Raw genomic sequence first — 15566 nt, 5'->3', positions numbered from 1 at the left:
CACACCTGAAAGCTGTAAGGACTGCAAACACACACACCTGAAAGCTGTATGGGGGTGAATAAAAGGAGGTGCCAGTGCCTCAGGAGGTGTTTTCTCTGCAGTCCCTTGGTTTTGTACCAGCAGTGAGGAGGTTTCCTGAGGCGCTGCCGTGTGTGCGAGTTGGGCCTACGACTCACCGGAGAAGGTCTCAGGTTTGTCCAAATGCATGATTTGCTGCTGTTTTGTTACTAAATCCTGATCTTTATGTAGAGGAGAAGATGGAAAYGTGGTTGATAGAACATATATGTTTAAGGAGAGTAGGAGAACTTGAATAATTTCCAGCAATTGTGTACGTGGCAGTGTTAAAGTTGCCATCAGCTCAATTTTTTTGCTGTGGCTTATAAAGAGATTCAGCATCTATCTGGTAACAAACCTTTGAGGATTAAGCCATAATATCCCTTAATGAACCTTATCCAGTAGCAGCCCCCTAATGGAGCTCTGCTTGGCTGCTGTGTCATTTTCTGGTGAGATTAATCTCAAATCTGACAAGCACAGARAAAGCACAGAGGATGCAGGTGAGGCTGGCCTAGCTTGGGGTTGGAGTGCTCCCATGGCTGCTCCTTCCCTGCCAGTGATCCACATAGCTGTGGCTGGAGCTGGAATGCTGCCCCCAGGTTCATTCCCTCAAGTGGGCTGTGCTCTGTGTCTGTTTTTACCCAATCTGCTTGATTTTGTGTGTTTTTATCTGCTCTGACCTGTAGCTCTGCTGAGGTGGGCTGTGCAGTGGAGCCCATCAGGGCTGGGTGATATTCTGACCTTTCCTCTGGCAACCTTTGGTATTATTCTTCTCTTCCCGCTGACTGGTGGTTGAAGATAGGTGTGAGGCTGTTTTCAGCTTAGAGAGGTTGTGGGACAGAGATTTTTTTTTTTGCTCAGGGAGCTTCCTTGTGCTGCTTCACTGCTGCCTCCAGGTGCTGCACAGGGAATGTCACAGGTGGGCTCCTGTCTGCTAATTTGAATGTCTTTGTTAGTTAACTCCTTCCAATAGCTCAGTTTCTGACTTGCTTTGTGGTTTCTTTTTTCTGCCTTTTTCTCTAGAAAAAGATGTCAGGCATCTTGCTACTTTTGCTTTATTTCCAGCTTTTGTTTCAAATCTTGCCATTGTTTCATTCCCTTCCTTGTTYCCCTCTCAGTTTGTAGCAATTCCCTTTTTTTTTAAAAAAAAAAAAAATTCAGTTATAGTTTGTATGGGAATTCCCCGCCCCTTTTTCAGCTCTATTGATTCCTCACCAGTGTCTGGCTCTGGGGAGGAAAAAAAAAATCCAGTGAGAGAGAGCATCCACTACTCTGCCAGCAGCCAGATCTGGTGAGGGTGAGGGCAAAGCATTGCCCCATTCCTAAAATCCTGGCTGTCTCAGGCAGCCTGTGCCTTTCAGCCCACCTACAAAAGGCCTTGGGACTGCTCTGTTAATGAGGTGTTTCTCACAGGGACAGTATTTGATCATGGGAGGGTATAAATGAATCAAAATTGTGGTGAACCAGAACATAAATCTGGAGATACAAAGACTTTCAGAATAAATACATGCTGTCAACTGGAACTTTGAGGGTTCTTTATCTCAACTAAAATCCTCACCAGTGAATGTGTAAGCATATCAAATCTGGCTTCCAAACCCCACAATATTTTATAATGAAAGATGTTCTAGATCTATCCCTGGGTTTAACAAACGGGTAGATGAGTGAGGGCTTCTGCATGGATTACAATGAATGAAATGCAATAAATTACTTTAGAGAAGTATACAATAAAGAAGGTATTTCGGGAGGAGGGAAAAATGAGGCCAATTAAGAGATGTGGTTTGTGATTGTAGCTTCCATATCCAGTGTTTTGTTTAAGACTTGCCTGAGTGCTATACAGATTAAAGTGGGCATTTTTTTTTTTCTATACTATAGTTTATGGAAGACTATTCTGGATGCTRAAGAAGGCTTAATCTTTGCACAGTGGGCAGAATATTTTCTTAGCAAAACCACAATTACATCCTTAAATCCTCCAGAGAAAACAACTATAAACTTATTATATAATTCTAGAAATACAGCTGGTTTTCTTCACTTATGACATATATTTAATACAATCTAAAGAAGGCCCTGTAAAAATCTTGTAAATTGTGGATTGCTTTGCTTCTCCAGTAGGGAAAAGCTTACAAAAAGCCAGATGTATTTACTCCACTATCACAACTGGGACGGGGGAATTATATTTTTTCAATGTCTGTGCTGACGGTATCAATACTGTCACGGGGAAAAAAGGCTTATTTGCAGGCTACAGAAAGAGTCTTAAGGTTCAAGACAGCCTGATGAAGCTTAGAGTAACTTCAGTTRTTGTAACTTGAGAAGTTTTCCTGAGCATGATGCTTGTGGGAGGAGGTGGCCTCCCAGTCTGTAACTGGCTCTTAGTTGTGGTTTCTTTGAAAATATATTGCATTAGGGCTAAAAGATGAAGTGGTATCTGAATTTGCACCTATTTATATAATTTATTGACCTCCAGTCTACAGAATTATTGGCTATCATGTAATAATTTTTACTCAGTGCTTGGAAACTTGTAGATCTAGGACTACTGTCTAAACTCTGGGAACAGAAAAGATGTCTTAAAACTTTGGGAGCCCAATAAATTTATAAATGCAGCCATCAAAAGGCAGAATGGATTGAAGTCTACAAAACCTGTTTTATATTAGTGAATAGTTATATTTTCTTTTGTTTGTAGCAAGTTATTCTGATTAGTAGCTACAGCACTTAACATCAATCAAAGACTGGTCTTAATGAAATCAAGTAATTAGTTCTCAGTCCCTAGTTTGATGCAGATAAATAGATTGGATGCAAAAACACACTAGTACAATCAATAGTAAAAAACAAAAACATATATCTGAAATATTAAAGACCTATTATTAGTGATACCTTTCTACAGTTTTTGATATTTTAGTAGGTCAGCAATTCCATTACATTCTGCTGTTAAGTACGTCAGATAAAACTATGTGAACCATATTGAATTTCCAATATCTTCTACAACCAGGGCTTATGCCTGTTTGTGGGGAGGGGTTTTATTATCCATCCCTGAGAGCTGCTCAGTCAGATACAAGGATGGGCTGTCAGTGGCTTTAGCACAACTGGAGCTGTGGARCATTTCCTCTGCTGCACAGGTGTGACCACTCTTCTCCCAGGCACACATTTTAATGGAAGAACAAGCTGAAAGGGRTAAACCATCAACAACAATGAACTTGTTCTGCTTCATTTTCCACTCAGTCAATGGTATAAATATTTACCCTTCAAGTAGGGAAAACAAGTGCTACTGTGTACTTGTTCTCAGACTTAACTGCCAGCTTCCTGTTAACACTCCAAGATAATTACCCATGACTGGTTTTCTGAAGAGGTCATTGCTGCTGCAGYGTCCTTAGTGTGCCTTGTAACCCTGTGCAACTGCAGGAAGGTGAATTTATTCCTCTGCCACYTCCCTGACTCAGTGTGACAAACAGAGGTAGGAAATGGTAGGAACAGGAAAAATTGTCAAACCTGGGTGCCTGCCACAATGATGGACTTGAAATGAGGGTGATGACTGAGAGAGAACTACACTGCAAGTTAAAAAATGTCACTTAWAACTCCTGTAAGAACCAGAAATCAAATTAATGGGTTTAATACCTTAGAGAAAAGGCTGCATTTCAACTATTTAAAACCTTAGAAAGATCTAATAATGCTGCTTTGGTGTCCAGAGGGCCAAACTTTTCAAATCAAGAGTGTATGAAAACACTCAGTCATTAAAATAGCTACAGAAATTTCATTGAGTTTGTTTGTTATAAATATCTTCTTCTCCAAGTAACAACTGACTAAAGTGCTAATTAGAAATATTTCAGTATTCATTTTTTAAAGGATTTCAGCCTTTATGAGGAAGGATGCAATTTGGTCTCATTATTTTAAAGTAAAATCTGTGTATGTTTATCTTTCTGTGAGTAAAGTCACTGCAGGATAAAAATGTGGCTTAAAATATCTTAAAAGACAATGTGAAATTTGGATGCAGAAATTAAATTTATGAGACCTGGGAGAAGACTTTTGAAAAGAAAATTATGATGAAGATAGGGAATATTTAAAAGGCAAAATTACTATAGCAAAGTGTTATGATTAAGCTGAGCATGCCTTTAGTTACACCTGGCTTCCAAAGGGACCAGGTGATTACAATGAAAGTTTAAATGCAAGAGAATTTTCTYAGCTGTTATTGAAAGTATGCATAAATCACACTTTTCTGGACATGTAAATTTGGATATTTGTATTTCATCTAATGAGATGGCTTTAGGTGTTATCATAGATAACACATGGCGGCATATATTTATTAGTTTTCTGATTCTTGAATGTTTAGCAGAGAGAGGTTRCTACCTACATCTGAATCACAGACATTTCCTGTTCTGAAATATTTAAACACTTTTGAATAAACTTATACAAGCCCAAGGTGKGCTAAGTGTAAAAGGRGAATAAAGGATTATGAAGTCCACTTACAGACATAACTCTAACCATTTAGCAAACTATTTTCCACTTAAAATTAATCATGTGARTAGGAACTCTATATTCTTCTTCATRCCTTCCCTGCTGTCAACCTTTYTCCCAAATTAGAAATAATAYAGTTATCTCCTTATCKTTGKAGAAAGGCATCRAAGCARCTRAATTTGTTTTGRATCTTTTCATCTTTCTCAGCCTCACTACCTGAAAGTAGGCATTCAGATCTTTTCTTTCCCTTCTTACCTCCTCAGGGTCCTTGAGGTATCTTGCCARTCTTGCCCACAAAGTGGAGCAGGTTTGTTTGGGTGCCCATCCTGTGCTGCCAGGCAGCAGGAGTGTGTGTTAGAGCAGCTGTTCCACTGCAGCAGGACAGGGAGGGCAGGGCAGGGTCCCCTCAGCTCTGTGAGGCTCGGGCACTTGTTTGTACAGTGGTGCCTTTATCACCTCCCACTTGGTGTTCTTAAAGTGGCAYAAGTCTTCCTGAGGAAGTGAGGGAGCTGCAGTTTGCTCAGGACTAGCCAAAAATAGCTGTCTCTTTACACATGCACAGCCTGCTTTAAGCAGACAGCCACTTGCAGTGAAAAACGAGGGTCCATTTTTCATCAGAAAACTACTTGGRTCCTTGAAAATCATCTTATTTACTCAGAAATGAGTAATCTGATTAACTCTTTCTGACTGATCATTATGAATAGCATGTACAACCTTCAAAGTATAAAGGCTGATGCCCCGAATTTCATTGCAGATCCAAGGGGTTCATATACCCAACTCTCTTCCAGCTAGGTATATTCAAAAACCCGCTTGCTACTTAACAGCTTAATTTCATTTAAGTATTTGAAAAACCACAGCTATGCYAGGACTGCTGCAGTATCTGTTATATAAAGAGCATGTAAAAAATCTCTTCAGAGGCTAAGCCAGCTCTGTTTCTGCTGCACACTACTGTGGAGGTGGCTTTACACAGTCCCTAAAAAGTGGCCCTCATGCCTGAACACATGGTTGCACCTGGCCCTTGTCTCTTGACAAAGGAAGATATGAAGGCCAAAYTACAGCCTGCCTTAAAAACCCCATGGTGGGAACAAGGAAATCTGTGCAACTATCTGTGCTGGAATGGATACATCCAAAGAGGGGTACAGAGCCTCAGATTGCAAGGATGTTCCTTTAGACCTCAAAAACATGCAGCTATCAACAGGCATTTCAGTTTTTTACTAAACAGAGAAAATATGAACTAGGATATTTTCACAGAAAAGAACATCATTTAAGAATAATTTTTCACATGATGGATATTTTTATAGAGTTAAAAACAATTTTCTGAACAATTCTTGGTGGGTGGAGTGGGTGTGGAAGAGTTGTTTTCCACTATACAAGGCAGAACCAGTAACACTCTTCCCCACAGAACCTGACAAGTGACTTCCAACTCTCCTGGTATTTGACACTAATATTTCATCTTGCTAAAATCAAATTCCATGTTCAGTTTCTTTCCAAGAAACCTGTTTATCCTGCTCTTTTACTAACTCTTAAGATRAATACAATTTTAACTTAACTATGGTCATGCTACTGTTACTTCCAYAACTGAAAGTGGGAAAGTGCATGCTGTTGACTGAAAATTGAACAGCACATAGTTTTTCTTGTCAGCATGCTGGATGGTCCAGAATATCCAAAAGTACTGGTAAATACATGGCAAATAATGGCAGTTTTTGAAGGCATAAGAAATAAGTAAAGTTAGGATAGGGTGGATTAAGCTTTTAAAATAAGTTCACAAATGTTTCGGAGAACAGCTTTGGAGTAAATGGTTGCTAGCCTTGGGGAATCTTGTCTTTCTAYAAATCAGAGGATGCTCTATGACCCTCTTTGAGATTTAGGAAATAAATTCAGTGCCCAAATGCAGAACTAATCTGCTTTTAAGGCCAAGACTGCTGTTTCCAAACCTGCCTGCTGTCAGCAGGGTTGTTGGAGATGGCAGCTTCAGGCAGCCCACAGGGGAAATGCCCAAAGATGATGGAATATTTCTGCTGTGGCACATATTCATTAGATTAGGGCTGAAGGTAGCTGCTTTTTCACACACCTGCAAATAGCTTTAATTTTGAGATAACTCTGTAACCCCCTGGAGATAAGCAGGATAAAATAAAAAACTTACCATGGCTTTAAATGTTTGGTGGTGGTGGCAGTGGGCTGCGTGTGCAACTTCATTCTCAGGCTGATGTTAATCATTGCAAATTTCTTAAACTGTATTGGAATATGAYGAGTGGAAAACTACTGTATGAGGGGATGCTTGTGATCCTGTTTCCTTGTGCTCATGGCAGTTTCACAACAGGAGTCACGCAAGGCTGAGGACTGGGCGGGTGAGCTGATGGGTGCAGGCAGACACTGGTGAGCTGTAAAACATTTGTGAGTAAGAATAGAGTTTGAAAGTGAAACAGCACCATATGGATTCCTGAGTCCTCATTTCCCCTCCATGTACCTGTTTCAACTGGGCTAAGAGAGCAGTCTGCCTAGACCTTACCTGATATGGTATTCAGTAGTTTATATTTTGGCTGTGTTGTCCAGAAGKAAGGCATTAGTTAACAGCTTGTAGATCTCCTTACCTGCCAAACAGGTGCATGGATAAACTGAAGACTTTGCTCACAAAAGTTTTATCTTTTCATATGTTTAGATAACTTTATCTCTCTTGGAAGTAGGGTCCTATCAGTATGCATTGTGATGAAGGATTTGAATATTACAGGAGTGAATAATTGAGTTTAYCTGTGGAGGTAGACAGGTGGACCACCGGCAGGCTGTTCAAGCAGAAAGGTGTCTTGGTTTGACACTGGCCCTATTGCATTAATTCTCCTAAGGAAATACCTRAAAGACAAACAGCTCAGTTTGCAGAGAACAGCAGCAAGAATGATTCACAAGCCCTGACATCAAGCAGAGGGCTGAAGAGAGGCCAGGAAGACCCATTYCTTGTCACAGAGCAGGTGGTGAGACCATGCGCCCAAAATAATCCTGTAATTGAATTTAGGCCAGTGCAGGCATGTTGCATGTGGCAAGTTGCTGCTCTGGAATTTCAGGGCTTTGCACAACTACAAGGCTCCAAGCAGCCCCTTTGCTGACCCCTGGGTTCACAGCAGCTGGGAGCACTCCTTCTCTCCCCAGTCACGTTCATCCTGTGGCTGTTGTGTCCTCCTGTCAYACAGAGGGTGAGAGGAGCTGATTCCAGAGTGTCSCAATGGGCTCTTGCTCAGGTTTCCRTGACCAAGCTGGGAYTAACAAAGTGACAATGCGTGTGGCTGGTAGTCAGGCATTTGGCTTTATGGTGGCATCCCCAGATGCTCAGCCAGCCTTTGCACCATGTCACGGAGCTGATGCAGAGCCTTCACTGCCTCAGCTATRTTGAAGWGAAGTGCTCCAGAGAAAGGAAAAAAACCAAACCAAATTAGATATCTCTGAGTGTGCTGCTATGCTGCACAACTGTGAACCTAACCTGGGGAATACTCACCTTCGGTAGGTGAACAGACTGAGGCAACAAAGCTGAGAGATTTCTTTTAATCTTTTAGCTTGAGACAGACTGTGAAGACTGAGCAGCTTCTGCAATGAGTGCTGAGTACAAGTTGTTTGGCATCCACCAAGATTAGCCCTGTGAGGGTCTGACAAGCACCTCTGTGGTGCCCAAAATTAGTTAGCTGAGCCTCATGACCATATAGCTTAAAAAATTAGCCTCGCCATCACTGCTGATTGTGCCCATGTGGTTTAGGGGCAGTAACTCCTGTTAGCTCCTGGCTACAGCACCACAAGATGACCAGGGTTRGAAAGGGATTAGGAGCTGCAAGGTAAGTGGCTTCTGGYCACCACTTTTGAGGTGTMTGARGGTTGAAGACCTGCTGACTGAAGTYTTCCAATGGGCAGTGTRAGGGGGGTGGCTCTATGTCACCCGAACAGCACTGCTCATGTCTTCTTTCAGGGCACCTGCTGGGGGTGAGGGTGGCTAAAGCAACACAGGTGAATAGCAGCAGAGTGTCTGTACAGGGAATTTTGGTGAAAGAAACTTACAGAAAGGGATTGAAATACAACTTAGAGGCTCCTGCGTAAAGGGGTGCTGGAAGATCAAGTGGCTGCAAGTCACTTTAGATATGTGAGGAGTACTCTGATTTTTGGTCTTGTAATAGATCAGCATGCTAACAGCRGTAGGAACCCCTAGGGAGTAGAATTAAGACACTTAGTGGGCAACGATTAACAAAACAGGCAAAATGGCCACTGCTTTCATGATGCAGTTTCCTCTTTATGGCTGGCATTTGTTTAAAAGACAAATCAGACTGGGAAAGAGTGAATTTTATTTTTCCATGCTGCATTATCTAAGTTTGCTAGCTACAAATGAAGAGACAAGTGATGGGAAAGCACATTCCAGAGAGCAGCAGGGGAAACACTAAAACTGGCAGACAATGAGGTGATTCTTGTTGCACCTTTTGTCRTTCCAAGTGCCATCAGTGTACATCTCCACACATTCCTCCTCCCCTTTGCCAGCAGGTTCATTTGRATACCAGTTAGTATAGCTCAGCTGTGCACCATTCAGGAACTGGAATTTGCCTGGAATAAGGGATTGCTTTATCCCCAGGTAGGCGTAGGTGTTATAAGTTTTCACGAARTGCAGAATGGCATCATTCTCGCCAGGGCTCCTGGGAGTAGCAATAGACCCTCCAGCCTCTTGACATTTTTCCACTGTAGCATCAAAATCAGCATATTTGCCATTGCTAGTAAATATTTTTCCTCCAGACTCTGTTATCATTTTGTTCAAGCGAAGGACTGCAAGATGAAGTAAAAGCTGTTAAACATTTATGCATTGTTTTTTGCTCACTTTGCTGCCAATTAGAAGACCTGCTATTTTGCTCCATAATTTAGACTTAACCCAGGAATGGTTAAAGGAGAGGAGGATTTGAAATCAAAGACTAAAAAAAAAAAAGAAAGGAAAAAATGGAACCTCCAAAAACCAGAAGAAATTTGAAAATTTGGGGGGGCGGAACACATAAATGCACAGACAACAAAATAGGAGATTCACAAAAAATGTTGGAGAGGTAGAAAAGGAAATGAGGAATTCTACATTTGGAAAAGGTGTATGATTTTCTTCAAGACTGTAGGCTCGGAGGTGGTTTGCAGAGTACAAATGTCCTTGAGTGAGTGGGATTTTAGATTTGATTTGATGATTGCTTTAGCATGTTTTAGCATTCAGTTTGTCCGTTGGGAGCACAGAGTGCTCATGCAGCAGTTGTGCATAGGCAGGGATTTCAATCTGGTGCATTCCTGCCTTGCTTGCACTCATGCTTCAGAGCTGTTACCTACAYATCTCCCAGTAGTTAGGAAAATCTAATTCCCACCTCCCCCATTTGAAAGTTTTCACTCAGTGATACACCAGGGAACAAGATATGAAAGAAATATGATAAAACTGTAGAAAATGCTTCCTTTTTCCTAAGAAGCCATTTTTGCCYGCCTGCTCTATCCCCACTGACCCACTAGCAGAAGAAAGTAAAGGTACATAAAATACCTCCTTCCAGTCTGGAGATCCGATATTCTAACTGATGGATGATGTCCCTGTTTTCATTACCAGCCAGYGGCAGCAAATCTGTGAACAAAACCAGCTATTATGCACTTTGTATTACAGTTTGAGTCTTGGCTTTCACACAAAGCAGAGCTCATCATGTGAAATTATGCTCATCATGTGAAATTAATATGAACTTTTAAAATGTTTGTTTGACATGCTTTAGTTTACTGATTTTTTATTAAATAGGGAATATTTTCACACATTGGTCTTTGTAAGGATAGGGGATAAGTTACTGGAAATCAGCTGCAGAGGAGGGACATTTACAGAAAAGTGGAACTGGCACACTGAGTTCATTTTCCCTCTAAGTGATTGAGGTAGTCCAGAAAAAACACTACCACTTGTGCTGTAGTTTTACTTGATTTTTGACTGTGTTTAGGGACTGAATCCTTGACAGAATCCTTCAGGYTGTTCAAGCATTTGCATACAGCTCAAACTTAGCACTCAGCAAAMAAGTTTCTTGTGCTGTGGAAAATACTAAACTTTTCTCTGTGAATTGAACCACTGCACCATTAAATAGAGATTTAAGCATTTTACTTCATATAAGGGATTAATAAAGTCCTGATTATTTTATTTCAGAACACACATCAGATTATGCAAGAYAGCATTGAGCTAACAAAGCATAAAAACAGAACACAGCAGATAAAAATAGACATAACTTCATGTACCTGGTATTTGTCTGTCATCTCTCCCATCTCCAAAAAAAGGGAACCGTGAAAGAAGTCCTGCAGGTTTACCTTGAGCACAAAATGGGAGCAGGAAAAAGGCTACTGCTAAGATTTTGTGCATCTGTGCAGACAGCATCATTTAAAGCCAAAGGTAAACCAGGCTGGTTTACTCTCCAGTGTAGAGTCCTGCATTAAGAAAAAAAAAAAGCATGTTATCAAACTTTTCTGGATGGAAAGTCTTCTTATGATATGTTAAGCTTTGCCTAGAGTGACATGAATGTCACTGATGTAGTTGCAAAGTTATCTTATTTCAAACAATTAAAATATTTTTCCAAAAGACAGTCAGCTGAGTCTACAAAAATCTACAGAGCAAAAACCCCAAAACATCCCCTGCAAAGCTCTTCTCTGTACAACAGATACCATAGTAGTATCTGTTGTAGTTTCATTTCACAGGAGAGCATTAGACACAAGACTGCTTTAGCAAGAGAAAGTTTAAGATGAAGTGGGATATGCTGTCTTGGTCAATTGGTTTAAGAGCAAAACAATTGTTAATGCTTATTCTTCTATTGTAGCATCCATTTTTTTAACATCTCTTCACCTCAGGTGACATGGTGTATAAAAAGGTATAATTGTTAATAAGAATATTGAGACACACATCTAAATTGGAAAGTTTTGGGATAATTGGAAAGTTTAATAGATTCAACAYGGTTTTAGCAGCAACCTATCAAAAGATGTTCAACTTACCTAGCAGCTCTGGTGTGAATTAAGAAAGGCTCTTTAAATGGTCCAATTTATAGGGCATGTAACTTGAGATTCATCTTCTCATCTACAGAAAGCACAAAGAACRTGTCATATGATAGGAATTGGCATATGAATGGAAATTTAATAACCTTTAACTTGAATGATAAGTGGATTGTTTTCTTCAAGAGGTAAGCATACTTAAAATGTGAGGAAAATATTTGAAGGTACTCTTTTAATTTGCAGAAACATTTTGACATGTTTTAAAACACCAACCCTGGAACAGAATTTCTCAATTCATATTTGAAATACCTAATGTTTCCACAGAAGGCTGTGTAAATGTCACAGAAGATAAGTTCACCTGAAATATGATATGCACAAGGAACACCACCATCATTTTTGTTACAGACTGAGGACTTAACAGTGATAATGATTGCAGTCTTGTAACTAAACAGAATCTCACAATTGTGGCAGCAAAGCCAAATGACAATGGTACCTCTGCAGCACATGTAGAGGAGACAGCTAGAGAGATGCATACTTAAATAATCTATAGGATACTCCAGGGAAAGTTTATATATCATAATCAGCAATTTATTCCAGCAGAGAAATGACCATTCAGTGAAGGAAAATGCTGCTTTATGTCAGCCCTGCAAGTACAGAGGTCTAAGATAAGGAGCATTACTGAAAAGGAGATGRCTTTGCCAAGAATTTTGCAGCTGTTAGCTGAGAGTTGGCTCTGTCTAGTGAAGACTTTGAGGAAAGTTGTTAAAATCTGTGTTCCAGTTCAGGCAAGGCAGATGTGGCCACATGGCACCTGTGATGTCAGGCCAGCATCTGATGTTGCAGCAAGGCCAAGAGCTGAGACAGTTGAGGAATGAAGCACTTTGAGACTGGATGGGAATGTCAGCAGTATATCCATGTTAGTCTGACATGCTCTTGGTTCTAAGCAAGCCCAGATCACCTCCAGAGGTGCTCTGCACCTGTGCCCTGCACTGACTGCCATACCCACCTCAACAACTGATGTATTCCTCAACACCTTTGTCCTCGGCGGTGTGCCCACGGATCCCGGATTAATTCCTGCAGCATTGTTCATTGAGAGCCCTTGAGGGCACCAGCCCTGTGAAAAATAAATAGGCAGTACCCAGATGTACTCACCTAGACAGAAGGGGGCTGTTTTAAATTTGCACGAGTAACCTTTGTTTAAAGCTTCTTGTTAAATTTCAAGTTTCTTACCTTCTGAGTGTTTGCAGTAAGGCTTTTGACATCCTTCTGGCAGAGGCTTTTTAATTGGTTTTTGTTTTTTTTTTTATAAAATCTCCCCATCAAGGAGGGACATAAGGCAAGCCATTTCCTGAATTCCAGATGAGCCCTAGGAAAGGTCACTGGCAGAGCCTGGGCCTTTGCACCTGTGGTGAGAACAACTTTAGTATTTTAACTGCACCTGGAAGAAACCACAAGTTAGGCAAGCATGAGAAGAGGATGAGGTGTGGCATGCTGGAGTGGCTTTTCCCATGCTGGTGTGGGAAACCAGGAGGGAGACACAAGTTTTCTTGTGATAGACTGCTGGGAAAAACTGATGTAGATTYGATAAATTCTAAACTTCTCTTGTCCTGATTTTCATCAGCATATTAATAAGATGGAGCAAATTAAATGGGTATTTAAATGTACCTTCATTTCTACTATGCTTGTTCATGGTTGCCTAATTGAACACTTTATATAACTATCATAGCTTTTAAAGTGTCTTCTGAGCTTCCCTTGAGCCACGTATCAAGTTCAGCAAGATTCAAAGACACAGCTCTGATAAAGAACAAATTATTTTTGAGTATTGAGTTCATTTTCCTTCTGTTTCCACATCTATCCTTGAGAGGTTTTATGATTTCACTACCAGTGAAGCAAGTGAAGGGTATTCTGAGTAGGTCGTGTTGTGCACTGTATGCAGGTAAATGCAAAACCTGCTAAGCACAAATGTTGGGCAACTGCTTTCTTAGCTGCTTTGAGAAATACAGARTTGAAGAGTTGAATGGGTGTGTTCCCCTTCCATTAGCCCTTCCTTGGTACACCTGTCCTCCTGAAAGKTAGGATTTTCCTTCCGTAGTGTTATTCACACTTCAGAAAACCTTAAAAATTATTTTCTTATTCTGTTTGTATTTAAATGCCCCCCAAACCCACCCATATTTTCTGTTTACATTGATTTTTGTGCTGTTATGATGTTGTTTCTACCCTGCCTTGTTTCCAACATGTCCTGTGCTTTCTGCATTTCCTTTTCTCTTCCAAATAATTATCAGACTATCCCCAGCAACTCCATTATGCATGGGAATATCAGGAAGAGCACAGAGCATGGGAAGACACAAGGTCCCATTTCTTAGAGGAGGGCTTGAGGTTATTTTTGCTGAGCATTAAAACCAGGAAGCAATTCAGCAAGATATGGACACCTGGGATGGCAGATTTTCACATGCATTTAAATAATTTAATCATGAGCAGCATTTTAGAGCAGAAAGTCTTCATTTTACCTGGGTTAAYAATGCTACTGCCATCTTGTCCCACTGACTTAGGTGTGAAGGAGTCAAATCTCTGGTCTCTGATATGTCACTTGGGGCAGCTCAGCTGAGAAAAAAACACAGGAAGAAGTTGTACAGCAAAGAGAAAGCAAGACAATATCTCATCTCCTCAGTAGTTCCCATTGCCACAGCCTCCTCAAGGGTTAAGATAGCCTTTCTCTGCASTGTTTTCAGCTCCTGAGCCACAAGGGCAGAGATTCCATTCCAGGTGTCACCTGCCATCACACCTGGCTTATCACTCTGGAGGTAAATTCTGCCAAACCCTGTAACAGGGACTTAAAAAAAAAATCCAAGTCCTTTTACCTTTTCCTTGCTCTAATTTCCAAGAGTAATCCTGTATCTATTGTGTTTTAAAATCAGGTATGTTTGTCTAACTGTAGGCTAATAGGATTTAATAAGAGTACATTTCAACTTAAGATAATGAAAAATCACTTGCAATCTGATACTCTTGAGATAGAGCTCACAATTTATACAAGATAAAGTAGCCCTGTGTCATATCCTGCCACTTAGGTTCACAAAAGGCTATATTTGAACTCAATTTTCTCAAGAACCACGGGGCTTGGTTCTCAAGAAACAAGACACAGAAAAATTTGTGTTTGCCAGAATTGAAGGTCAACTTCTTCACGTGTGGTAGGAATTGATGGGGGCTGGTAAGAGGTTTTTGAGTGCTCAAAATTATAATAGTATTTCTAGGCTGAAACTAATTCAATTATACCATTATAAAAGGGGAAAACACTCTAGACCAGAGACAATTCTTTCTGAAATAAATATMGTTAATTTTTATGGCCAAAGCCTTACTCTTAAATAYACTGTAATAAGTATAYTCAATTTATCTTATGTGAGAAATCMATTTGCATCAAAAGGGTTGMAATTTTTGTCATCTTTTTGCYTGTACTAAAMRATYGTAATTCTTAAATCWGCTTCTATAGCATYTGGRGAGTAACTAATTTTGTGATTTAAAGACCTTATCTTTATATTGCACTTCTGTAGCAATTATCAATTAAGGGGAAAAAAACCCCACTAACCTCAATTTTTCCTGGTCTGGTCATTATATCAGGAATTACTGTTGCTCATTGCACTTTTTCTTAAAAGCTTGCACTTTTAAGAAGAGGTTATATCAAAATTATGTATATTACCATAACACAACACAGAAACAATTTATTCTGTTTCTTTATATGCCCAGCCTCTCTTGTCCATTAAAAAACAATCCACTAATACATAAATGGAGAATTCAGATCTTTCATCAAAAAATATACTGAAATGCTGGTGTTTCAAACAGCATTTGAGGGTATAAATTGATAAGAGTTACACACAAACACACCAAAAAAGGCCATATAGGAATACAAAAACCCAATTGCTGAATACTTTTCCTCAGTGGAACTGTAAAGAATAATCAAGCAATATTCTACTGAGTATGTGCCCACACCAGGATTTCAATTACCATATGTGAAACCCATGAAATAGAAGAAGGTTCCAAGCTTTGCTGTAGAAGAGAATTTTACTTCTTCCACATGTGGTGGTTGACACTGG

The 15566-nt window shown here is 40.1% G+C and overlaps 1 protein-coding gene and 1 long non-coding RNA gene across 2 annotated transcripts; both read right to left on the bottom strand.

Moving 5' to 3' along the window:
* Window positions 1-8820: 8820 nt before the first annotated feature.
* Window positions 8821-10369, bottom strand: LOC130573041 (pulmonary surfactant-associated protein A-like). The gene is made up of 3 exons (XM_057365161.1): window positions 10309-10369; window positions 10019-10096; window positions 8821-9282 (listed from the first exon to the last, which is right to left on the bottom strand). Exons 1-3 carry the CDS (start codon window positions 10367-10369, stop codon window positions 8906-8908), a joined length of 516 nt encoding a protein of 171 aa, XP_057221144.1. The 3' UTR covers window positions 8821-8905.
* Window positions 10370-10755: 386 nt separating this feature from the next.
* LOC130573037 (uncharacterized) lies at window positions 10756-14077 on the bottom strand. The gene is made up of 5 exons (XR_008965290.1): window positions 13989-14077; window positions 12712-12884; window positions 12488-12595; window positions 11485-11566; window positions 10756-10926 (listed from the first exon to the last, which is right to left on the bottom strand). It is a non-coding gene; the product is annotated as an uncharacterized LOC130573037 (long non-coding RNA).
* Between the last annotated feature and the right edge of the window lie 1489 nt (window positions 14078-15566).

The sequence above is a fragment of the Malurus melanocephalus genome, unplaced genomic scaffold (assembly GCF_030028575.1).
Source record: "Malurus melanocephalus ecotype Western Australia unplaced genomic scaffold, MMel_1.1 scaffold_49, whole genome shotgun sequence".
Lineage (NCBI taxonomy): Eukaryota > Metazoa > Chordata > Aves > Passeriformes > Maluridae > Malurus > Malurus melanocephalus.
This window is presented reverse-complemented; position numbering and strand designations above follow the sequence as displayed.